This window comes from Megalobrama amblycephala, linkage group LG22 (genome assembly GCF_018812025.1).
Source record: "Megalobrama amblycephala isolate DHTTF-2021 linkage group LG22, ASM1881202v1, whole genome shotgun sequence".
In the NCBI taxonomy this organism is placed as follows: domain Eukaryota; kingdom Metazoa; phylum Chordata; class Actinopteri; order Cypriniformes; family Xenocyprididae; genus Megalobrama; species Megalobrama amblycephala.
This window is the reverse complement of record NC_063065.1, coordinates 18,406,861-18,433,134: the sequence shown is the minus strand read 5'-3', so window position 1 is coordinate 18,433,134 and position 26,274 is coordinate 18,406,861. Positions and strand designations below refer to the sequence as shown.

The 26,274-nt window shown below is 35.7% G+C and overlaps 1 protein-coding gene across 1 annotated transcript in view; it reads right to left on the bottom strand.

Annotated features, from left to right (window-relative positions):
* The window catches only part of prex2 (phosphatidylinositol-3,4,5-trisphosphate-dependent Rac exchange factor 2), a 174,386-nt gene that overhangs the window by 45,671 nt on the left and 102,441 nt on the right, over positions 1-26,274 (bottom strand). Inside the window, exons 25-35 of the mRNA XM_048175299.1 lie at positions 25,546-25,753; positions 18,270-18,449; positions 16,715-16,809; positions 16,233-16,315; positions 14,510-14,600; positions 10,360-10,488; positions 7,750-7,791; positions 6,282-6,487; positions 1,801-1,903; positions 1,385-1,528; positions 1,141-1,255 (exon numbers count right to left, since the gene is read on the bottom strand). Of these exons, the coding sequence (XP_048031256.1) occupies positions 1,141-1,255; positions 1,385-1,528; positions 1,801-1,903; positions 6,282-6,487; positions 7,750-7,791; positions 10,360-10,488; positions 14,510-14,600; positions 16,233-16,315; positions 16,715-16,809; positions 18,270-18,449; positions 25,546-25,753 (1,396 nt within the window). The remainder of the gene's footprint in view (positions 1-1,140; positions 1,256-1,384; positions 1,529-1,800; positions 1,904-6,281; positions 6,488-7,749; positions 7,792-10,359; positions 10,489-14,509; positions 14,601-16,232; positions 16,316-16,714; positions 16,810-18,269; positions 18,450-25,545; positions 25,754-26,274) is intronic.

Sequence of the window (26,274 nt, the reverse complement as noted above, 5' to 3'; positions counted from 1 at the left end):
AGGCTCTGAAGGATTGTGTCATTAGTGGAAATATAGATAGACTTTTTTAAAATGCCAATATGCCAGAGAGCACAGTGTACATAATTGTCAGCATTACACCCCCAATGTTGGCAAGCCAAACCAAAACAGTGTTTGCACATAATGAGACAATATTTCTTGAGTAACCCGTCATACATTTTCCACTGGCCTCAAATCAAGCCAAGGCTGTACTTGATCTCTGGTACAATTGGCAGGCTCGCTTCCATTCAAATCCCAACTGTAATATGCCCCTATGGCACGCGTAACACATTGAAACTTGGCTGACCTCAGCACACTGTAACCAATTACTGGCGAGATCTACACCAGATGCTTACCTTGTGTGCTATAAAGCAAACATCAGCTGCACGGAGACCATGTTATTAGGGTCCTGCATGATGATTATTTTCCATAAACATATCAAATTCACTCATATTCTGAGTATCAGTGCTGATGTTCAGGGTTTGGAAACAACTTACATGTTTCAACAGTCATTTTAATGTCTCAAGAGGCCTCTGGAAGACTTAAACATACAACTAAAGAACCGAAGGAACATGAAGCCGGTGTAAAACCCTGCTCTGGAGCTAACTAGATGGGAATATTACTATAATATACTGCAGAAATGTTCCTGGAATACCTTCCCAGAATGTTTGGGTGCCCACATATTTTTGGCTATATAGTTTATCTGAGACATCAGTTGTGGCTATGAAATAAAGTCAGTTTTGACAGACTGATGAACTGAACTCATCTTGAGGTCTGGGGGTAAATTCATCTTAGTCTCAACAAAAAAACATTATACAAACAGACTGACATAATTATGGGCAAAGAGCCAGATGTCTACATCTTTGAACTTGAATTAAAGCAGTTTCAAATGTTTATGTATTTGTCAGTTTGAAAAAGTGATTTTTTTTTTTTACTTGATAATTTAATTCCGTTGGCACTCCCAGTTCCACCCACAGGGAAGAGATCCAACTGAGCAACCATAACCACTTAAAAACTCCTAGAATTCCCAACTCCACCTCATCATGAAATACAATGACAACTTTACACTTAGATATGAAGGTGTAGATAGAAAATTTTGAAGTTTCAGAGCTGAAGTTTGACTGACAGGTGAAGCAGACATACCGGAGTCTCTTGTAGTACTGCTTGACCTTCTCCAGAGATCCAGCATTGATTTGGGCCTGATACTCCTCTACTGACACATTTTCTCGGTAATAATATCCCTCCATACTCTCCAAGGCTATGAAAGAAAAATGACATTTTTCAGACATTTAGTTATGTATTATTTACATTATTATTTTAAAAAGAGCATAATTCAGCACTTTTTGGCATGCTTCAGGCTAACTATGTCCATTCAAACACATCGTACCTTGGGTGAACAGGACGGGGTAGATTTTGAAGCTACCACCATGTCTTAGTCTCTGGGGTAACTGCTGGAAGTAGAACGCCTCCAGGTAAAAACAGACCTTCAAAGCCTGCCGTGTGCCCTCGACTTGGTATGAGATGGGCATGTCTGCAGAGAAAGACACAAAGCCATCAGCATGATGGAGTCAGGATTTATGAATAAAATATTTTATGCAAACACACTGCTTCAAGTGACTTCTTGAATACAAACACTGCCACTATTGTAAGTAAATACATACATAAAGGAATACATTTTGAAGTGTAGTTTAAGTGTTCAAATATATTTTGGGGACACTTGAAACATATTGTAAATATACTAGTACATTTGACTTATATTATTTCCTGTTCAAAAAGGAAGTTGCTTCTCCCAAGAGTACTCACTGGCAACAAGAGGCTCTCCTTCAAACTGCCGAAAGTAAAAGGTGACCTTCTCCAGGTCTATGAGAGCAACTTGTGTATCTTCTAGCATGGCCTGCTCATCAGTCTAAAGAAAGAAAAAAAAAAAAAAAATCACATAACAAAAGTGGAAAACCATTACTAAACTACAACGTCCTCTTATATGTGTGAATGTGTTTAATGAAAAAGTGTGTGTGGAATATTAAGAAAGGTATGGAATATTACAAAAAGGTATATAAACAAAACACAATTGACACACTAAGGAGTAGAAGAAGCATAGAGATTTATCTTTTTTCATCTTCTGCTCTATTTCTTCTCTACTTCATCTTCTGCCTGCGTACACACAGTATGCCCATGGCTGCGGTTGAGACCATCCACATACAAATCTGAACAAGTCTGGTGTGAGAATTGCGGGACCATTCCTCGCACATCTGAAAGCGACACCTCTGTCTGATACGTGGGCTGACTCTCTCGAAGATTCCCATGTGCCAGATGCCACAATCCTTTCATCTGGGGGGCCTACAAAAGCTGCCAAGCGATATCATGTCAAGAAATTACCTTCGGGTTGCTCGCTGCTGCCTGCTCTCCTTCCCCTGAGTGTGTTCGGGGGTGGAGGGGGAAGAGCGTCAGTGCTGCAGAGATAAGACTAAAGTCTAAAACGCTGGGAATCTTCATATTACATGTGGGTTTAGTCTCTGCGGCAACTCGGCCTGACTACATGCTTGATTTAAACATGTCTTAACATACTCTGCATCTAAACCTCCCGCTGTATCTCTTTATTTTCCTCAAATAACAATTACAAGTTAGTACCCAGCTAACAGGGAATGTTCTCAACATTCTAACAAGGTTCTCACAAAGTTATGAACAAACATTCACCAGTAACATTAAAAGAATATTTGATCAAAGTTATTTGGTTTGTGTAACATTTTTTAAATGTTGCTACTTACTACTTGTTTCAGAATGTTCAGAGAACATTCAAAAGTAAAGTTCCCATAATGTTTGCACAATTATATAACTGACATTTCCCTCAATGATTTCTTTAACGACAGAAAGAAAATGTCCAAGAACTTTTTTAATGGATGTTTTGAACATTCAGAAAACATTGAGAAACAAAGTTTTCATATTTTAAAGGAGACCTATTATGCCCCTTTTACAAGATGTAATATAAGTCTCTGGTGTCCCCAGAATGTGTCTGTGAAGTTTCAGCTCAAAATACAGATCATTTATTATAGATTGTCAAATTTGCCCCTATTTGGGTGTGAGCAAAACACGCCGTTTTTGTGTGTGTCCCTTTAAATGCAAATGAGCTGCTGCTCCCGGCCCCCTTTCCAGAAGAGGGCAGAGCTTTAATAGCTTGCACTTCGATTGCTCAACAACAACAAAGCTGGAGAATCTCACACAGCCAAAATGACAATTGTCAGTAATGTGTTCAGCCTTACATTGTTCAAACCGGAGTCGAACACTGATGGAGAGACTCAGAAACTTTTAGAATGTAACTGGATGTTTCTGAATGGTTAGAGGATAAATTTATGTAGTTGCTGTGGAGTTAATTAAACTCATCGACTAGCATGTGCCATCATCTTTTGTGCAAATCCAGTGTTGAATTGACCCTCATTTGTGAAGCAGTCCGGAGTAAAATGACAGCATGGCAACAACACTCTACTACAACAACTCTTCCTCTTCTCTAAAAGAAGCCCAACATGGCCTCACCGCCTTTGTTGTGTTCCCGGGGGCAGGGTTTATGTAAATTTTGGGGTTTGTGAGCATGCTTTGCTCAAACTTTTGCCATGGCGTTAGAACTGATTCACCATTATCGCTTATGAAAACAAAATGGAGGCGCTGTGGGTGGAAACATGCAGATTTAAGGCCAGAACACACCAAGCCGACGGTCAGCCGCCAGGTAGTTTTTGTTTGTCGACCGACTAAGTTTTCTCAGTGTGTTCCACACTGTTGGCAAGTTGGTCCTCGTCAGCTTTTTTCGGCCAATTCGACATGTTGAATCGGCGTCGGAGCTCGTCTGACCGTCGGGCCATCTGATCATTCTGATTGGCTGTTCAGCTACTGCCACCTGCTGGTACGGAAAGGCATTTCATTTTGTGCATGTGCAGAGTCGGTTTGGTGTGTCAGGCCAACTTTGGACCCAGACGCTGCCGACGTGAGCCAACCCTGCAGTCTGCTTTCGTCGCCACTAGTTTGTCGGTGTCGGCTTGGTGTGTTCGTGCCTTATGGGGCGGTAATATTATAATAAGACTGAAGATAGAAAGTCATACAGGTTTGGAATGACATGAGGTTAAGTAAATTATGTCTGAATTGTAATTTTTGAATGAAATATTCATTGAAATATGAACAGCAAGAGAAATAATCATCTCTTATATCCTTCGGCTGAGAAACATTCACATTTTACCTCTGTCATAAAGTGACTCTGGGTGCAAATAAATCTTTCACATAAAGAACATCCCCAGGCGCACAAACAAAGAAATGTAATCCTCTGACTTCAATCACAGCCAGGTGAAATCTGATCTGGAGTCGAAGCCAGAGACAGAAACACTTTACAAGACATGATAATCCTGCATTATCCCCTGGTCTGTTGGTTTGCCCGCAGATTGTGTAAATTGCCAGTGTTTGGGAGAACACTCATGGCTACAGTCATCAATTCAATAAGACAGCAAACTCCACTGAGTCACAATACACAGATGTGGATCTGATCTTGCAGCTGGTTGCAGTAAACAAAAAGCAGATGTAATCTGCAGGGAGGAGAACAAACAAATGAAGAAAGTAGCTCAGGGATACTGTCGGTCTATCCACACAATTTTCTGTTAAATGAAGAGTTATCTCACTCATTAAATGCGTAAAATAATGGACTTTAGGTCAGATGTTAAGCAGCAGCTATGCTCTGTACTGATCCTCACCGCCATTAAAAGAAATCCTCACCACAGCCATAGTGCATCAGACTTTGAATTTCAGTCTCTTGCAATTCAGTAAATTTCTTTCATCTGATTTGAATTTCAAACAAAATGAAGCAAAGCAGAGCAAAGTGAATCAAAGCAAAGCAAAACAAAGCAAATCAGAGCAGAGCAAAGTGAATCAAAGCAAAGCAAAACAAAGCAAATCAAAGCAAAGAGAATCAAATCAAAGCAAAGCAAAACAAAGCAAAGTGAATCAAAGCGAAGTGAATCAAAGCAAAGTGAAGCAAAGCAAAGCAAAACAAAACAAAGCAAAACAAAGCAAAACAAAGCAAAGTGAAACAAAGCAAAGTGAATCAAAGCAAAGCAAAGCAAAGCAAAACAAAACAAAGAGAATCAAAGCAAAGCAAAACAAAGCAAAGTGAATCAAAGCAAAGTGAATCAAAGCAAAGTGAAGCAAAGCAAAACAAAGCAAAGTGAATCAAAGCAAAACAAAGCAAAGTGAATCAAAAAGCAAAACAAAGCAAAGTGAATCAAAACAAAGCAAAGCAAAACAAAGTGAATCAAAGCAAAGCAAAACAAAGCAAAGTGAATCAAAGCAAAGCAAAACAAAGCAAAGTGAAGCAAAGCAAAGCAAAGCAAAACAAAACAAAACAAAACAAAGCAAAACAAAACAAAGCAAATCAAAGCAAAGAGAATCAAAGCAAAGCAAAACAAAGCAAAGTGAATCAAAGCAAAGTGAATCAAAGCAAAGCAAAGCAAAGTGAATCAAAGCAAAGTGAAGCAAAGCAAAACAAAGCAAACTGAATCAAAGCAAAGCAAAGCAAAGTGAAACAAAGCAAAGTGAATCAAAGCAAAGCAAAGCAAAATAAATCAAAGCAAAGTGAAGCAAAGCAAAACAAAACAAAACAAAACAAAGCAAATCAAAGCAAAGAGAATCAAAGCAAAGCAAAGTGAATCAAAGCGAAGTGAATCAAAGCAAAGTGAAACAGCAAAGTGAATCAAAGCAAAGCAAAATAAAACAAAGCAAAACAAAACAAAATGCAGAAAATAAAACAAAAGCAAAGTTTTAAAATAAAAGAAAGCAAAATAAAGCTTTACAATAAAACAAAACTAAAATAAAACAAAATAAAACACAATTTAAAACCCTGGTATTGAAAGAGAGCTATAATTCTAAAATGCTAGTATTCTCATACATTTAATTAATTTGTTAACATTATTAGGTATTTATAGATTGTATGTCTTTTATTATGTATTTTTTGCCATCATTTTATAAACTCATTATACTTCACATCACTCTCATGGCTTATTGCTTTAACAACTAGCTACATCTTTACAGGCTACGCATCACAGACACAAAACACCATAATGTTGCAACTAAGAAGGCTGTGATAAATCCTACTGGGGTGTGAGATGCTGGCCACATTGAGCAGGATTTCAACAAACATTCGAGTGCCATACATGGCCCTCGGTCTGAAATATATCCAACCCAAAGCAGGATGTCAGACAACAAAAGGCTGGTGAGGCTTATTTTAAGCCCACTGACCTGTAGCAGGTACTCACCAAGTTGGGGGAGAGCAGGGATTGGAAGTGGAACAGAAGACCAGCAGAGGAGATCTGCTCCAGCCAGCGGCGACTGGCTTCCTGACTTTCACTCTCAGAGCCGAGAGCTTGATTTAACACGGCCAACAACTGCTCTGAGAAAGAGCAAACCGCTGCCACCAGACTCTGACTGAACACCATATCCCTCCTCAGCTGAATCTCTGAGTCTGAGAGAGAAAGAAAGAGAGTTAAATTAGCATAATATAGTGAAAAATCTAAGCCATTAGCTTAGTTAGCTGTTTTGTATGACATGAGAAAGAGTAAATGATGGCTTGGTCATTCTCCACAATTTGCCCAATGATTGACCCTTCACCAGGAGTTTGATTGACGGGCAATCTAACCAATCATAACACAGAATCTGCCGTTTTGTCTGACAAAGCAGTCAGAGGAGTTAGTGGATTAACGCTGGTGGACTTGAAAAATTGTGTCTGACGTCTTTCCGCGGTTGAAACAACATACCTTTCTTATGTTCATTCATGTTTATTTGATGCAATAATTTAACTAAGAAGAGATGATTGGTTCATGAGCCGCTTGAACTGAGGCGCTACAGCGATCTGTCACAACACATAAAAGAGCCACAAAATGGTATTTATTGTTTCTCATGATGTTCTCATGACGAAAATGATGTTCAGCTTGTCGGACGCAACAGTAACTAAAGGGGGAAGGTCTTTGCGAATGATCAATTTGCCAATGTAAATCCGTGGTGAAAAATAAGTATAAGTGGGACGCACTTTTAGATGGCATTTTATGCGTGCCTGTCAATCAACATCACAGCGCCACTGTCAGGCTGAATAACGCAAGGACAACAGACCTCTGCCAAAAGTGTGTCTGCATGTGTTCAGTGATTAGAATATAAAGCTTACAAAATGTTTATCATAAACTAGCACTAAGACCCAGAATCCACCCTACCTAAATTTACGGTCAGGAGCCGCTGCTGATCAGAACAAAAGCGTGCTGACAAATGATCTGAAGACAAATTAAACCATCTTCTCCCTTTCCAATGAACTCAAAACACATTAGACACCATAACAAAAGGCTGCTCTTTTTTCCCAGCCAAATATGTTTAATTTAGCTGAATTTTCTAGTCATAACCTTGAGAAATGGTGACTTTTAATTAAATTATATTTCCTTAAGGGGATTACAGATGTCTCTGAGGGCTCTGCTCATGTGGATAATTTTTCTCGAAGGATGCTGGGCTGCTGTTGCAGGTGTAAGAGAACTGCTGTGTGGAGGAATTCTCCACTGAGAGTAATTTATTCAGGGTGACCTCAAAAGACTGCCTACTGTTTGGTGTGACAGATTATAGTGCATAACATATGAATAAGTGTATGGTGGAGAGACCGTAAATGATGAATGTTCATTATGTGTCATGTATATTTATAGTATTTGAATAATATGCATAAGTGAATTTGCTTTAATCGACACCCACCTGTGTATTGCAGTAGGACCAACAGTAGCCGCGTTTTCACCTCTGAGAGAACATAAAAAGCAATGTCAATCATTAAACAAGTTAATAAAACTTATTAAAAATCAGTACAGGCTCAGTCTCCTTAGGTTCAGATTTAACACATTTAACAACTGGCTAAGTGAATGACGTGAATAAGACACAAGTAAAGTAAAGTGAAATAAAATAAAATAAATAAAATAAAATAATAAAATAAAATAATAAAATAAAATAAAATAAAATAAAATAAAATAAAATAAAATAAAATAAAATAAAATAAAATAAAATAAAATAAAATAAAATAAAATAAAATAAAATAAAATAAAATAAAATAAAAATAAAAAAATAAAATAAAAAATAAAATAAAATAAAATAAAGTGAAATAAGAAAATAAAATCAAGTAAAGTGAATAAAGTAAAGTAAAATAAAATAATAAAAAGTTTTGCTCATCGATAATTCTGGTTATTATTATTAATAATAGTAATAAAGTAAATATTTCATTTTCTGCTGTCTATAGTGAAGTGAATAAGATGCAGGTTTTTGCACTGAAATATTACACAGAATTGGCACAAATAAATAAAATAAAATAAAATAAAATAAAATAAAATAAAATAAAAGTTTTGTTATTATTGTATTATTAAAAAGTTTTGTTATTTATTATTATTATAAATAAAATAAAATAAAAAGTTTTGCTCATTGACAGTAGCAATTCTGGTTATTATATTATTATTATTATTATTAATAATAATAATAAAGTGAATATTTCATTTTCTGCTGTCTATAGTGAAGTGAATAAGATGCAGGTTTTTGCACTGCAATATTACACAGAATAAAATAAAATAAAATAAAATAAAATAAAATAAAATAAAATAAAATAAAATAAAATAAAATAAAATAAAATAAAAAGTTTTGCTCATTGACAGTAGCAATTCTGGTTATTATAATTATTAATAAATAAAATAAAATAAAATAAAATAAAATAAAATAAAATAAAATAAAATAAAATAAAATAAAATAAAATAAAATAAAATAAAATAAAGTGAAATAAGAAAATAAAATCAAGTAAAGTGAATAAAGTAAAGTAAAATAAAATAATAAAAGTTTTGCTCATCGATAATTCTGGTTATTATTATTAATAATAGTAATAAAGTAAATATTTCATTTTCTGCTGTCTATAGTGAAGTGAATAAGATGCAGGTTTTTGCACTGAAATATTACACAGAATTGGCACAAATAAATAAAATAAAATAAAATAAAATAAAATAAAATAAAATAAAATAAAATAAAATAAAATAAAATAAAATAAAATAAAATAAAATAAAAGTTTTGTTATTATTGTATTATTGTATTATTAAAAAGTTTTGTTATTTATTATTATTATAAATAAAATAAAATAAAAAGTTTTGCTCATTGACAGTAGCAATTCTGGTTATTATAATTATTATTATTATTAATAATAATAATAATAAAGTGAATATTTCATTTTCTGCTGTCTATAGTGAAGTGAATAAGATGCAGGTTTTTGCACTGCAATATTACACAGAATAAAATAAAATAAAATAAAATAAAATAAAATAAAATAAAATAAAATAAAATAAAATAAAATAAAATAAAATAAAATAAAATGAAATAAAATAAATAAAATAAAAAGTTTTGCTCATTGACAGTAGCAATTCTGGTTATTATAATTATTAATAAATAAAATAAAATAAAATAAAATAAAAATTCCACAGAATAGATTCGGCATGCTCAAAACAAAATAAAATAAATAAAAGAAATAAAATAAAATAAAATAAAATAAAATAAAATAAAATAAAATAAAATAAAATAAAAAGTTTTGCTCATTGACAGTAGCAATTCTGGTTATTATAATTAATAATAATAATAATAATAATAATAAAGTGAATATTTCATTTTCTGCTGTCTATAGTGAAGTGAATAAGATGCAGGTTTTTGCACTGAAATATCACAGAATTGGCACAAATAAAATAAAATAAAATAAAAAATAATAAAATAAAATAAAAAGTTTTGCTCATTGACAGTAGCAATTCTGATTATTATAATTAATAATAATAATAATAATAATAAAGTGAATATTTCATTTTCTGCTGTCTATAGTGAAGTGAATAAGATGCAGGTTTTTGCACTGAAATATCACACAGAATTGGCACAAATAAAAAAAAATATATATATTTTTAATGCTAATAACATTTTAATTATTATTATTAATAATAATAATAAATTGAAGATTTCATTTTCTGCTGGTATAGTCTTGTAAACACATCAGACTGGACTATAATGTTTATCTGCTTGTTTATCCTGCAAATTCATCACATTTAGCACTTACACACAGCAGCGTAAGGAAGTTAAATTGCAGGAGAGTGCTTTTTCAGCCATTGCTGACAACTGACCTGTGGGGTTTATGCCAAATATTCACTCTCTCCCCTCCATAAACTCACATTTAGCAGTGTGTGCTTCAATAATTCCCTTCAGCTTCTCCTGCGGCTGCATCTAGCCCTAACAAGAATTGCTGGAGTGGTTGTTTTTGGCCAGGATTGTATGTATGTGGTGTGTGTCTGTTTTGAAACCACTGACCTTCCGCAAACTTGGCGATAGTGTGTGTGAGAGCCTGAACGCTGCTGGGCAGGTTCCACGGATCCTGCTTGACATGAAGCCGCAGTTTCTTGGTGCAGTTAAGCTTGGGCTCCATGTCCTGGTGGAACTCTGTCCAAAAACAATCACAGGTTCATTGGAGTCAAACGTGCATGATAATACATGGCCAACACTGACAGACACTAAACTGTGGAATACACATTTATGCAACGCACAAGACTCTGTGGAGTGGGATCAGTAGGGTCTAGTGCTTTGAAAATATGTTAGCACCGATGTCCTTAAAGTGGATGGCCCTGGACATAAAAGGTGTCAACGCTTGTTACCATGCTGATGATAAAAAGCCATAGTGCAGTGACACACTTATGACATTTCTCACACACACACCTATCCGCTTCCTGCTCCGTTCGAGGAAAAGGAGGGAGGCTGAAATGGTCTTACATCATTCAAATAATTTCAGCGATTATATAATCATTTCCTTTGAGCTCTCTGCGGTGATGTAAAACATTTTCAGGAATCTATCTACTAACAGAGAAAGACAAGATTCACAACTGAGACAGTTGTCAGGGCCAGTGCAAAATCATGATAACTTTTAAAGAAAACAGAATGGTACATACTGCAGTGTGAAAAAGTTTTTTGTGAAAAGGTGAATATTAATATAGCACATAATAATACTGAACATATAACCATAATTTATTAGTAGTAATTAGGACATGAGTCAATGACGTGACGGGCCATTTTTTAGTCCAAAGGCCTAAATAATAATAAAAAAACAAAGATATGACATCCAAAGTATGTAAGGTAGTACAACTAGATCTCTTTTATTGAATCCAAAAGGTTTTAATTATATTTTGCTACATTTAAAGGTATTTTAAAGATTTTGAAGGGTCAAAAGGTCATTCGGTTTAACCGTCCAAAGGCCAATACAGCCATTTCATTTGTGATTAAAATCTTAAAATTTAATAAATGTATATATTTTTTTATTCTGGCATGATTTTATAACATCATATAACAACATTGTGCAAAATGGTATTAAAATTATGTGTAGAAGACATTGCTTTGTTATGAGAAAGAATGTCTGGAAAAATTAATTTCATTGATGTCATTTGGAGTAACCAATATAGAGGGACCAGTTATGTGGTCTATCATGTGACAGGATGTGACATCATTCAGACACCTGTAAAGGACCACATGGTTGTAAAGCAAAGTAACTAACTCTCTCTTAACTATTTGAAAAAAATCATGTTTTCGCAATTTCTCATATGCATGTCCTGAAACATGAGGTCATTCGGTACAACCGCTACAAAATATGGAAAATGTTGTAATATTTTAAAAACTTGGACTAAATATAAAATGTTTGATTGTCCTTTTGCTAGCTAGTTTGCTAGATATTGTTTGAAAATATGGTATACCCAAAAGTGTCATTCGGTATAACCAAAATTTTTATAAATTATAACCAAAATCTTGTAAAAAAAAAAATGACAAAAGCAGTGTTAATTGATTATAAAAAACAATGTAATTGTTAACACTTAATAAAACTGCAAAATTAATTATATCTCCATTATGTTTTTTAAACTTTTAAAAACCATTTTTCATCAGTGACCCATATATGGATACAAATGTATTGTATTTAAATAATAATAATCATTATTATTAATAAAAAATAAAATGTAAATATGCAGATACAGATATACTAAACATCAAGGTTTATTAGTACTTATAAAGCACATATTAATGCCTTATTCTGCAATTCTACATTTCTTAATCCTACCCAATACCTAAACTCTTTATTTTATTTTTATTTTATTTTATTTTTTTTGCTGAGCCACACACAAAATAATAATTTAGGAGATTTAAAAATGGGAGTGTTTATGTGGCCATAGTCTTGTAACTAGCTCCATAATAAAGAGCTCAATTTCTAATTCTTAAATCCCATTTTCTCACTTGCACGCATGTGAGAGCTTAAATAAACAAATCACATGTACAGGCACACAAGTTATAATCAACCGTTAAACTGTGAGGATTACATAGTAATCTGCTCATCTCCTTACAACAGCAAAGCAGCAACATTTTGTGGAGGTATAGAACTAGATTCAGACCACACACACAGATAGTGCCAGCTTTGGCTGACTCATCACTTCATATAAGATTTATTTCCCAGGCAAGAGTCCCCTGCTTTCAAATATCACTAGAACAATGCCTTCTCTGTTTATTAACCTACCATATGACCTTGAGCCACATCCTGTGTGAAACTGTGCCTTTGGGAATAAACTTTATTATCACATAAACCAGTGACTCAGGAGTTACTGCAGGTTGCATTAAAGTTTGTTTCTACAGACAATACACTGAGGGGTTCATACCTGGAGCTGTTTATCTTTCATTTAGCTTCAGGCTCCTTAAATTAAACATTTTGATGTTTAAAGAGATTAAATCATTCAGGGTATTATGGGTGAAACTAATTTAAAAGTGAGGATCACTACACCCTGTTCTACTGGAGTGCACTTGAAGTGAAAACTGTTAATCATTATGCAAATAAAAAATAGTGTCAGATATTGCCTTTTTGTTTTATGTTTAATTCGATGTGCATATCTTTCCATGCAGTGTTTGGTTTGGTTTGGTTTGGTTTGGTTTGGTTTGGTTTGGTTTGGTTTGGTTTGGTTTGGTAAAATAAAATAAAATAAAATAAAATAAAATAAAATAAAATAAAATAAAATAAAATAAAATAAAATAAAATAAAATAAAATAAAATAAAATAAAATAAAATAAAATAAAAAATAAATAAAATAAAATAAAATAAAATAAATAAAATAAATAAAATAAAATAAAATAAAATAAATAAAATAAAATTAAATAAAAACCATAATAAAAAATAATTACATTAAAAAGCACTGCAAAATAAAATAATAAAATAGGCATTGTAATAAAAAAATAAATTAAACTAAATTAAAAGTCACAGTAAAATATAAATAAATAAATAAAATAGCCACCAATTAATTTAAAGACAGTAAAATAAAATGAAAATAAAAATAAAAATAAATGAATGAATAAAAAAAATAATAATTTGCTTTAATCGACACCCACCTGAAAAATAATAAAAAATAAAATAAAATAAAATAAAATAAATTTGCATATCTTTCCATGCGGTGTTATAAAATAAAATAAAATAAAATAAAATAAAATAAAATAAAATAAAATAAAATAAAATAAATAAAATAGGCACCAATATAAAAAAAATACTTTAAAAAGCACAGTAAAATAAAATAATAAAATAAACTAAATTAAAAGTCACAGTAAAATATAAATAAATAAATAAATAAAATAGGCACCAATTAAATTAAAGACATAAAATAAAATAAAAATAAATAAAATAAAATTTGTATTAAATAAAAAAAATGTTAATGAGATATATTTTTCTGATAAGCTTTGGATATATAAGAGCATTTGTGGTAATTTTTGGATTACACTGTTTGTTTGGAATGACCCAACGAGCCGTGTTCCTTTCAAGGGTGCAAAAACGTCACAAAATCTAGAATGAGACAGGGGAAGTGACCCAGACAATGTCCTAGTGTCCTCAGATCAGAGAGAAGAAATGTCCTGGACTCTCTATCTCTCTAGCAGTCTGGTGTTCTTTATCTGTCCCAGATAAAATGAATTGAACAGATTTGATTAGGATGATTTGTGGTAAAGGACAAAGCTGAGGTTGGAGCAGTCAATCACCGAGACCCCACACACCACTCAAAGGAAACCCCCACTTTTAGCCACACTTCCTTTTGTCAACCACCCTGAAATACACATGGCCCAGATTTATGTCACTCATTTTTCCCTCTTCCTTCTCTCTCTTGCACACGCATAACTGACTTCACAAGGAGACGTTTCAGAGTGGCAGTTCAAGAAAAAGTTTGAAAATCCATTGTCGGAGATCCCTGGAGATATTTTTGAGAACGTAATCTCATAAACATGTATAGTTTGAGTTTTTAGCACTTTGAGTGAAGTCCAACTTAAGTTATGCAAACCATAACAAAAAGTGCACTGAGCCATGAAAGTCACTTTAATGAATATTATCTGTGTGAATAAGCCTGTGCCAACAGGAATAAAAAACACAATTTAGTTCATTAACATAAGGATCTCTTGATACCTTGAAGTCCTCGTCCCGGAGTGAAACACTTTGTCTGTTCAAAGGCTCGTGTCACGGTTGCCCCTTTCAACAAACTGGTGATGGACTCCACCTGAAAATGAGATCAGTACATCATAGGAAATTAATTTTTAATGTGTTGACTATGAAAATATGGACAAACTCATCATGAGTACTTTTGGGTTTCAAAACTCAGTCCCACTGGTGGTCTAAAGCGCCCAAGGAGGCAGTTTGCACAAACAAAGCCCCCTTGAACTCCCACCCCGTCAGCCGGAAAACATTTGCGTTGCATGTGAACTGGGAGTGTTGTTCTCCCGGAAACCTGCATGCTATAAAGCAAACAGCAGGCAAGAGGGATGCAGTGAGCCACACTTCATTTTACTGGTGATTGAAACATCCTCATTAAAAAAAAGTGTGGAGAGTGAGACAGAACAGATTGATCTCTGGGGGGAAATGACCACAGCCATGGGGCATTATGTGGGAGGCTTCAGCCTGTTTTTAGGTGTCAAAGAGGTCAAAGGGGAAGTTAAAGCAAAATGGAAGCAAAACCACTAAATAAATTGTGACTCTGGACCACAAAACCAGTCATAAGTCGCACGGGTATATTTGTAGCAATAGCCAACAAAACATTGTATGGGTCAAAATTTGATTTTTCTTTTATGCCAAAAATCATTAGGATATTAAGTAAAGATCATGTTCCATGAAGATATTTTGTAAATTTCCTGCTGTAAATATATCAAAAAAAGAGTGGATATGCACTGCTAAGGACTTCATTTGGACAACTTTAAAGGCGATTTTCTCAATATTTTGATTTTTTTGCACCCACAGATTGTTGTTGTATCCTGGCCAAATATTGTCCTATCCTTACAAATACATCAATGGAAAGTCTTTTTTTTTTAGATGATGTATAAATCTCAATTTCAAAAAATTGACCCTTATGACTGGTTTTGTGGTCCAGGGTCACAAATGATAGATTTTTTTATAAATAATAATTCAATAGTAAACTTATTTTGCTTTAATTAAAACAATAAAATAATTATTCAATATTCAAATGATTATTATTTGTCTATATATTATTACATGTCAGGTCAGAGGTCACCCTTCCCCCAGAAATCGACTCTCTTGTTCCGAAAGCCAGTGATTATAGTTTATAAAGTTTTAAATATGGATATTTTTCAAACAAAAACCCATCGCTTCACATCAGAAGGCATTTATTAACCCACTGGAGGCGTATGGATTACTTTTATGATGGATGGATGCGCTTTTTGGAGCTTCAAAAACTATGCCAAGATATTATTTAATATAACTTATAATAAGATATTATATAATATAAATACAGATTGCGTTCAGCTGAAAGAAGAAAGTCAGATACACCTAGGATAATTATCATTTTTGGGTAAACTGTCCCTTTAAGTAATGACTTGCTATATGTCAAACTATTTTAAACAATGTTTTTGATAATTCATATTTAATGTGCGTTGTTTTTATGACAACTTATTAATGGATTACATGTAAAACTTCAGTCATGTCACACTATATTAATTTACATAAAAACTAACACTGTTATTAATAATATTATAAATAAGAATAAGAATAATAACAATAATAATTATTATTATTGTTGTTGTTAACATTATTATATATGCCAAATTTTATATATATATACAGTTCACATGAACAAATGCTCTACATTACATAGTATACATTTGTCACAGCAAACACACACCTGGCTGAAGAGATGCTCCAGAAAGCCATGTAGCTTCTTTTGTTTGTCGTGAGATATCCACACACTGGTCGGCATCTCGTCACCTGTATGTGATTGTGTGTGAGTGGAGAAAGGGTGAAGCGGTAATCATTAAAGGATATATACATTCAACACAAAGCCCTCAGCACATTAGTTTCATTAGTGCGGTAATGCCATAACAATGCAAATACGTCTCTCCACTCCTCTCAGTCTCTTCCTACATCTGTTCGGCAGTTAGCATCAAATGGCCATCAACTTGGCAGACGCTGTGTTTTGGCGGGTTCTGTTTGACTAAGTGGAAAATGCGTGCTTGATGTGCAGTGCAACGAGATAAGAATCAGTCTGAAAGGCACATCCAAGCTCTTGCCAAATTTGATTAGAGTCACGGTGGATGTATCAGGGGAGTGAACTAACAATGGTGTTGTGTTGTCAGATGTGTGCAGGATGATATCTGGTTGCGTTACCTGAGTCCATCTCGTCGCTGTGCACATAAGAGCTGCAGTGACTGCTGCAGATGCTGGTGAAGGACGCTATGGAGTTTCTGTTGCTGTTACAATCACTGGAAGCAATCAGATGAACATTCATGTGTAACGAATAAATTACGACTACTGATACCCCACCATGGTTCTGAAGCCACAAACAACACACATTAAACAACATTCCTAAATACTTCTGTAATGTTTTAAATCACAGAGCATCTATTAAAGTGCCCCTATTGTGCTTTTTCGAATATTATCTTTCATGTAGTGTGTAATATGTATAGCCGTTTGTGAATGTAAAAGGTCTGCAAAGTTTCAAAGATCAAAGTGCATGATAAATGGAGTTATTGTCTCTCAAAAGAAAGAACCGATTCTAAACTGCTTGCAACGAGTTGTCAGTAATTATAGTCTTACTTCCCGCTCGAACCTACACAGGTTTGTAACAAATTCGCATAATGCCCATCTATGGTCTTTTTTGGCTGCGAACAATGTCTACTTTGACCCGACCTTAAACACTGTATTTGTAGCTGAGACTGGAAGACTTTGGTTCGTGTTGTCGACATGTCGAGAAGATGCTGTTTTTTTGCTGCGAAAATAGATCCACTCTGCATGCACTAAATGATATGGTAAAACTGACACTATCGTTACTGTTCGTATCACTGTGTATCAAGTGCTGAGGAAGCCTCCAGCGCTGAAATTCAGAAATGTTAATGGATGTTTCGTTTCCAACATGCACTTTAAGTGGAATTTAAAGGGGACCAATAATGCCCTTTTTACAATATGTAATATAAGCCTCTGGTGTCCCCATAATGTGTCTGTGAAGTTTCAGCTCAAAATACCCCACAGATCATTTATTATAGCTTGTCAAATTTGTCCCTATTTGGGTGTGAGCAAAAAACACGCCATTTTTGTGTGTGTCCCTTTAAATGCAAATGAGCTGCTGCTCCCGGCCCCCTTTCCAGAAGAGGGCGGAGCTTTAACAGCTCGTGCTTTGGTTGCTCAACAACAACAAAGCTGGAGAATCTCACGCAGCCAAAATGACGATTATCAGTAACGGTGTTCAATCTTACATTGTTCAAACCGGAGTCGGACACTGATGGAGAGACTCCGAGAGATAAATGTATGTAGTTGCTGTGGAGTTGATTTAACTCATCGACTAGCATGTGCCGTCATGTTAATCTTTTGTGCAAATCCAGTGTTGAATTGACCCTCGTTTGTGAAGCAGTCCGGTGTAAAATTATGGTATGGTAACAACACTCTACTACAACAACTCTTCCTCTTCTCTAAAGTAGCCCAACATGGCCTCGTCCCCTCTGTTGCGTGTTCTCAGGGGCGGGGTTTATGTACATTTTAGGGTTAGTGATGTCACTAACCTGGGGAGAAGCAAAAATCGTACTGACCCCTAACTTTTGAATGTTGAAGTTCCTTCATTTGTGACTGTATTCACAAAACAGCGCTGCCTCTCGTACCTCATTGCTTACATAAATTAATCAAAACATATAAAGCAATTTATAAATCTGTATACTGTAAGACACCACACCTGTAGGAGTCCCTGTTGCTGATAGTGTCATGACCCGAGTCCTCCTGCTCGTCTCCAGTCACATTAAAACACACTTTCTTCCCGTTGCGTTCACTTTTTTCACTCTCACTCTCAGCTGAAATGTAGCTCTCAGTGGGCTTCCCTTCAGACCCAGTGGGATGTGTGATAGAGGAGAGCAAACTGTGGGAAATACAGAGAGACAAGGAGAACCACAGAGAGATTAATCACACATTGATCACACTGCAATCTATGTGGAATAAAAGAGTCAGAATCTGCACCTCCAGAAACATGTTTATGACTCACATTAACAGAGGGAAAAACACTTCGCTCTACAACTCTGTTACAGTGAACCACAAATACTAGAGGTTAAAAACATAACTGAAATAAGACACAACAAATGAAATGATTGAAAATAATAACAATAATTAAATTAAATAAATGAATAAACTGACGTCATCAGAGAAGGAACGCCATTCCAGAGCGGAATCAAATCTTCAGATTTTGAATGGATTAATCGTTCACCACAAGACAAGTAATGTATAGCATTCATTTTGATTTCATGATGACTTTAATTTTGTGTTTATTGTCTTATTGTATTTATTGTCCTATTCCTGTTGTTTGTGGATTCATTTTTATTGTTTGCAGCTTGTTTGAATTGTGTTGTGGCTTATTTCCATTATTTTGTGGGTTTCTCTGTTTTGTTGTGGTTCAATTTCTTTGTATTGTGTACATTTCTATTGCATTTTCAACTTTTATTCCCATTTGTTATGCTGTGCATCCCTGGGTATCGAACAACTGTCACTTTCCAAACCCTAGCATGGATTTAAGTTATATTTCAAATATGTTTTGGGAGGACCTGGCACAGCATGTCAGAGTGTTGAATGTGTGAAGATGAACAGAGCCAAACAAAATCAAAACCTGTTTGTGCTTGGCTTCCGGACAACAACTCGAGGAAGTTAGAGGTCCTCAAAATACGAATAACATCAAAACACGCACATACAGCTATGTCAACAGTCATAACTCCTTTAGTTTCCACACAAGGAGAATGGCATAGAAAATTTAGACGGTGCTGGTCAACTTATTCTCACACATGGGGACATTTAGGTCATATTTTCAATCTGGTTTTGAGGCCCAGTCTTGCCACATATGAACACACTAACATGTCAAGCCTTGTTTGAGTTTCAGACAACCCCCTCAGGGTTCTTTTTATGAGAGTGGACACATAAACATTCTTTCGTGGAATATGCTCCCTTATGAGCCCAAACCGTAACTCTAATTCTCATCCTAACAAAAAACAAAACCTCAACGAAATCATTTCCAACCCAAACCAATTCTCTGAGTGAGAAACGCAGGAAACTTTCCAGCAATATCTCACTTGTGAGAGTGCCTGAAGGCCTCTCAAGCTGCCCTAGTTCTCCAGCTATGCAGTTTAGGGCTGTTCGATTCTGAATTTTTGAGAACCGACTCCAGTTCTGATTCCTGGTTGTGGAATCGACAGAGTTGATTCCAAGAATCAATTTCTCGCTGTTGTTTTCTATTCTTTTTATTATTAAAGAGGCCATATTATGGCATTTTACAAAGTCTTGGTTTTGTTTTTGGGGTCTACTAGAATAGATTTTTATGCTTGAATGTAAAAAAAAACATCTTGGGTTATGACTGTAACCCTTGTTCCCTGAGAAAGGGAACGAGACACTGCGTCGGTAACAACACTTTGGGGAAGAAACATCATTATCAACGCAGTGCGAGTTCCCTCGAAAGGGAACACGTTATTTTTAACATATTTTACATTGTTGCAGCACCTCTCTTCCCAGTCTGTCAGTAACGCTCTGTTTAGTTCCTGTCTCTTTGAAAAGCAAAATGTGCTCCGATTGATCGGATGGACCAGTGTGTTTTGATTGGTCAACCGCTCTGAGCATGTTTCCGAAAAGACACGCCCCTTGCCATAACCGCAAGTTTCAAATGGCAACAATACTACTAACGCAACTCAACTAGGCCTTGTCCATTTTTTATTTTATTTTATTATTGTTTTTTGTGTGTTTATGCCTTGAGCAGGAATTATTTAAATGAGGAATATTGTGACGTGTACTTTCCTGGAAGAAAACTGAAGACTACAATCGGACGTTTCAGGGAGTTCATAAACAGGGCTTACTGATCGAGAATAACTCCCTTTGGAGTGGACTTTGTGCTTTGTAACTTTGCAGACCTTTTTCATGCTCAAACAACAACATTACACACTAAAGTTGAAAATGTTAAAAAAGCATAATAGGTTCTGGAGGAACATGTTGACCCAAATCTTGCAGTGATTACATGATATGAATGCTTCCCTCCTTTTAAACTTCCTTAGACTTCAATGAATATAATCAGCATCTATTTTCTCTTCATGAAGTCTTCCATTGTGGACAACATAAGCCAGTTTCACCCTTTAAGCTAAATTATGGAGATTATAAGACTAGTTTATTCTTTTTATATTTAGACACCTAGAACATATATGCGTTTGTGCATCATTGCCTGAATTGTGTGTTTCAGGCACAATTTTTTAATCTAGGAAACTTGCCCAAGATATAGGCTAATCAATATTTGTTTTGTTTTTTAACCCAAAGAACCAGTTCATGGACGAATGAATCGAACTTCGCATCACTATTAGCGAGCGTCCGAGAGGCGAATTAATAAATTGCTCTACTGAACCGAAATGCACTATTAAGGAGGAGTCAATTCCATTTTGAATCCATTTATTTTTGGGATCGACTCCCAGCCCTAACAGTGTTTCCTCCTGGTAAAGCAGACTGATCGCCACCATCAAGTACAATTCTGTCGCCATAGAAAAGAGCACCCACTGCCTCTATTGGCTGGAGATTAATAAGGAAGTGAGCACAGCATGGGGCCTCGAGGGGCACAGAGCATCAAAGTGAGAAGAAATGGAGGAGGGGAACAATGATGAGACACTGCGGGGGAGATCTTAATTCAGGTCCATGGGTCTCTCCTTTATACATGAGTGCTTTCATGTGACACATGAGGCTCTTTACATTCAGCTAATGTCGTGCAGCTGACTCTGCACTTTCAACTATAATCAGAATGTGACTTCTGGTCAAATCACACGAGATCACTATCTGAAACATCTGACAAGATAGATCTGAAACATCTGCATTGCACTAGAAAGACAGTATAGAAATAGCACCAAAGCCAGGGTGAAACAGATTGTGATATGGGATTTATGATATATGCATATACATTATATGGCTAAAATGTTCTTTGATTCTTCTGAGAAAAAGTGAAGCTGTCTAAAGAGAAGCTGCCACCACTTAAAGTCAACAGTAAAACCTATTTTCAAACCATTTGGAATAATAACTGATTCATGATTTTTAATAAAGCTATTTGTAATGCTCAGAAGCTGGAGAAAACGGGCAGAGACATGGATCTCAATGCTGGGTTATTTAATGGAAATAAAATAAACAAATAACAAAAACCTTGCGGAACAAAGGAACAAAACCACAAGGAGAACAGCAACCATTACATTCAACAACTGACAAAGCATTGAGAGAAACACAAGGACTATATGCACAGGGGTTAACAAGCTTAACAAGATAATGAGTTAACAGGACACACCTGGGAAGACAATCAAAGGAAAAAACTACAAAGGACTACAACATTGCACTCAGGACAGGAAGTGAGATAAAAGTCCAAGGACAAACATAGCACATATGACAGAGCCCCCCATGACAGAGATCACCAAGCTGGTGGAGCAGGAGACCACCACGGTGGAGCTGGAGACCATCACAGTGAAGACGGAGGTGGAGACTGCCATGTTGGAGCTGGGCGCCATGGCAGAACAGAAGGCCATGGGGAGTAAGGGGACCAGGGCAGAGCAGGGCCAGGGTGTACACAAGGTTTTGGGTCTGGCCTCACAGGGCACACAAAAAGTTCATAGTTGGCCTCTGTTGCCATTACAAGGGTTCAGAAATGGCCTCCATGGCCATGACAAGCAGCACAGAGAGTTAAAAATCAACCTTCTTGACCGTAATGGAGGAGCTGTCGCCCCAAGACTAGAGTGGGCGGGATGGTACTGGCCAGTGTTGTATGTGACGGGCAAAGCTCCATGGCCGCCAGAGCTTGAGGATCCTGAGGAGCCTCCAAAAAAATGTTTAGGGGGATCTTGAGTGGTCAGAGTGGGCTCCTACTCCACCAGTCATTCAGAAAAGAGAAAAGCATAGTCCAAAAATTCTGAAAGTGACCCTCCAGGACCACTATTGAAGAGTTATGTTTTTAGTGGTTCATTAAGTCCAGAGGAAATCAAATTATGGTCTGGGAAGTGTGTTTGGTAAGCAAGGTCCAAAAATTCACAGATATGGTCCTCGAGGGAATGCTGGCCCTGGCGGAGAAGGATGAGTCAAACACCTGCTAGATCCATGTGGTGTCAGTTGCTCCGTAATAAGCGGAAGCGGAACAGAGGAACAATCAAGGGAAAAATCTACAAAGGACTACAACATGTCTCTCAAGACAAGAAGTTGCATAAAAGTCCAGGGACAAACACAGAGCACATATGATGCTATTAAGAAAGCAAATAGGATACATTTTGATTTTATGTTGACTTTTAGAGTGACTTCAAGTCAGTGGTTCTCAAAACACTGTCCACAATAATATTCAAAGGCCCACTAGCCCTAGTTTTGTTTTACGTTGCGTATAGTTTGGATATCTCCCTATTCTCCTGAGTCTTGTAATTAAAAGACTGTTTTCTTCTTCATTTTTGAGCTGTTTACACACGCAACCCCTGACAAAATAAGAAATATTAATTTCATTTTGAGGCCTCCTTGGAACTTTGCTGAGGTCCCCTAGTGGGTTCTGCCACCATTGCTTTGAAGAGAGAGTTTATCCATTTCATCAAATGAAAACTGTCATCATTTACTCACTCTCTTGTTGTTCCTAACCTGTATATTTTTTTTCTTCTTCTGTGGATCACAAAAGTAGATATTCTGAAGAATGGACTGTTTTGTCCATATAATGAAAGTCAGTGGGGTCCAAAAATCAATGCTTGCACCATATTATCATGAACAAAAAAATAAAGAATTTTGAGAATTTTTAAAAATATCTTCTTTTGTGTTCCACAAAGATAAAGTCATATACAGTCATACAGGTTTGAAACTACATGAAGGTGATAAAAAAGATTACAGAATTGTAATTTTTGGGTCAACTGTCCCTTTAAGATGGTTATACAGTACCAACAACCACCAGGCAAAAGTCCATCTGAAACATCCACTTCTGATCTCCTCGTGCTTTTCCTTTCTTTAGTCTTTTCTTCATCCCCTCAAACTGTGGAGATCAATGCACTTCTTAATCCACAGCAGAGTCAGAGGCTTCCAGAAGTGGCTCCAATGAGCTACTCAGTTGCTATTTGCCCCATTATTGCTGCATGACAGGGATGGCTGTCTGACAACCACCTCCAGGCAGTCATTACAGCACTCTTTCTTGCCCAGGGCTGTGAGGAAGGTCATTATCTCCCCACCAGATCAAGGACGGCCTTGCCAATAAGCACACTCACAGACCTTCAGCCAGCAATCGGCACTGACAAGCATATGGCAGCAGCAGTGAAAGGTGCCGCCCCCACCCTAGATCAAGACTAGCTGAAATTGCCATCATGTCCACAGAAAATCTGACCATGTGATTTCAACCAAATTATAAAAACGTTATCTATTTATACTATAGGTTATAATTGGAAAGGAGGGAGGGACAGAGAAAGAGGAGTATCATAATGCAGTCTTGTTAGGCACTTGCGCCACTTTGCAAATTACTCACTGAGAGTGACATTTACAGTGTACTGCATGAGTTCAATGCTCTTGTGGCATTTTTTTATTTATTTTTTTGCAGATTTCCATTTTGAAATACAGCGGCCGACCTCAGAGTGTCCCATTTCCTTCAAGGTGTTAATGTGCTTCCAGAAAATGAAACCATCAACAGCTCAGCTCAGACAGGAAGTACCCCACCCACCCCCTTACTGCTTAAGTGTGTCCCACACATACACACAACATATGCAGTTGTTGGAGAAAAAAAAATAAACATAATTAGAAACATAATGCATATTTCAGATGTTGGGTCATGTGAAATGCACAAAGATTAAACTGTTGCTGGTAAAGTAACATCCCATAGAGACTCTAGCAGTCATAAGAATTGTCACATCTTGGAAAAACATGCGTAATTTCTGACGTCATTTGATTTCTGAATCCAACTAAATAAATCTTGCTAACATCTTATAAATAATTTAGTTAAAAATCACTTTCAAGAAAATATTACAGTCAAGGGAGTGTTAATAATGCTGCAAATAATTTAGCCTTCAAATGTTGAAATATACAGTAACTAGTTAACAGAGGTTTTTTGTTTCTTAATAATAATAATAATAATAAATCATGTTAACATCTCAATAATTTAGTTTAGTTAGCAAACAAAATATAAAAATTAATAAAACATATATAGAAATAAAAAAACTAAATTAATATATTAATATATTAACTATTAATATTAATAGTAATAACAACAATACTACTACTACCGCTAAGAATAATAATAATAATTTATATCACTTCCTTTCTAACCAATTGTCTTGATCAGGGTGTGTTTACATCATCACTGTATCACTAATCTTAGCCAAGATTGTTTTGCACCAAACACACAAGTCATAATTTTGTTTTTGTTTTATTCTCATTTCTTCCTACCATCTTTGTGACCTTTAAGACATGGGTTGTGGTCTGGTCCAGTTTGGTTGCCGCTGCCCCATCCTTAAATAAGGTGATGCTGGTGTCATTGACAAATTGGATGTCTGCGGTCATCTATCTATGTACATTAAATTTTAAGCCATTTCAAAAGATCAAGAAATGTATTGTTTTTCATTATATGACCCCTTTTGAATTGCTAAAGCATTATAACCAGGTAGACCAGTTCATTCAGAGGGTAAGCCACCAATAATAGAATAAAGAAAATAATACATAAACCAAAATGAAGGCTCCTACAATTAAAGATCTAAAACTGATCTAAACCTGTTGAGTTATAGAGTTCTGTTGAAGCAAAGGGCAATAACACACAATTCAGTCACACTGGATAACTTCAGCTTAAATACGTTTTAAATCACTTCAAAAAATTGAATTTCTGACAGTTTAAGTATTGATTTTTTAGACAGATGTTGTAGTAGGCTAAACCAGCACCCCTGATGATGAGATATCAGGCCTATATATTCATATATCAAACATGTTCATATGACAAAACAGATATTACCAAATAAAAAATGTCATACTCATGAATCTGGGCAGCGTAGCACTCCATCTCTTTGATGACAGTGGTGAGTTTGGTCAGAAGTTTGTGGTAGGCATCCAGGATGAGCAGGTCGTCCTCTCGTAGCAGGAATCGCAGACCGTGACCTTCAGCCCTGCTCAGACTGTGTCCAGATGGGGCAGCCATGCTGGTGATACTATGCTGGACGTAAACCATGGGGTTCAGCTTACCTAAAAGCACAAACCAGCAGAAAAAAAAACTAATAGACATAAACTTATTGCCTCCTGTAATGTATAGAAGCTTGTTTCCGCCACGGAAAAAAACTGTTATAAAGTCACAATTGCGAGATATAAACTTGCAATTGCAAGTTATAAAGTCAGAATTGCACTATATAAACTTGCAATTGTAAGAAAAAGTCAGAATTGTGAATTTTTTCTCACAATTTGTCACGTTCCCGTTCATTCCAGACTCAAATTCCCATAATCCTCCCTGCCAGTCACATGCACACTCCACACCAATCACCCATTGCCACATACAGCTAAGCACATTCTCTGGACTATTTAAGACTCACTCACACACTACCTCATTGCGAGGTCTTGTTTACCCTGTGTAGCATTTCTGAGCGTTTGTTATCCTGTCTGTCTGTCCGTTCCCATGCCTGCCTGTTCCCGTTATCGACCCGTTGCTGCCTGCCTTTGATCCTTGCCTGGTATTCATATCTGTGAACGATATCTGCCTGCCCTGATCCACC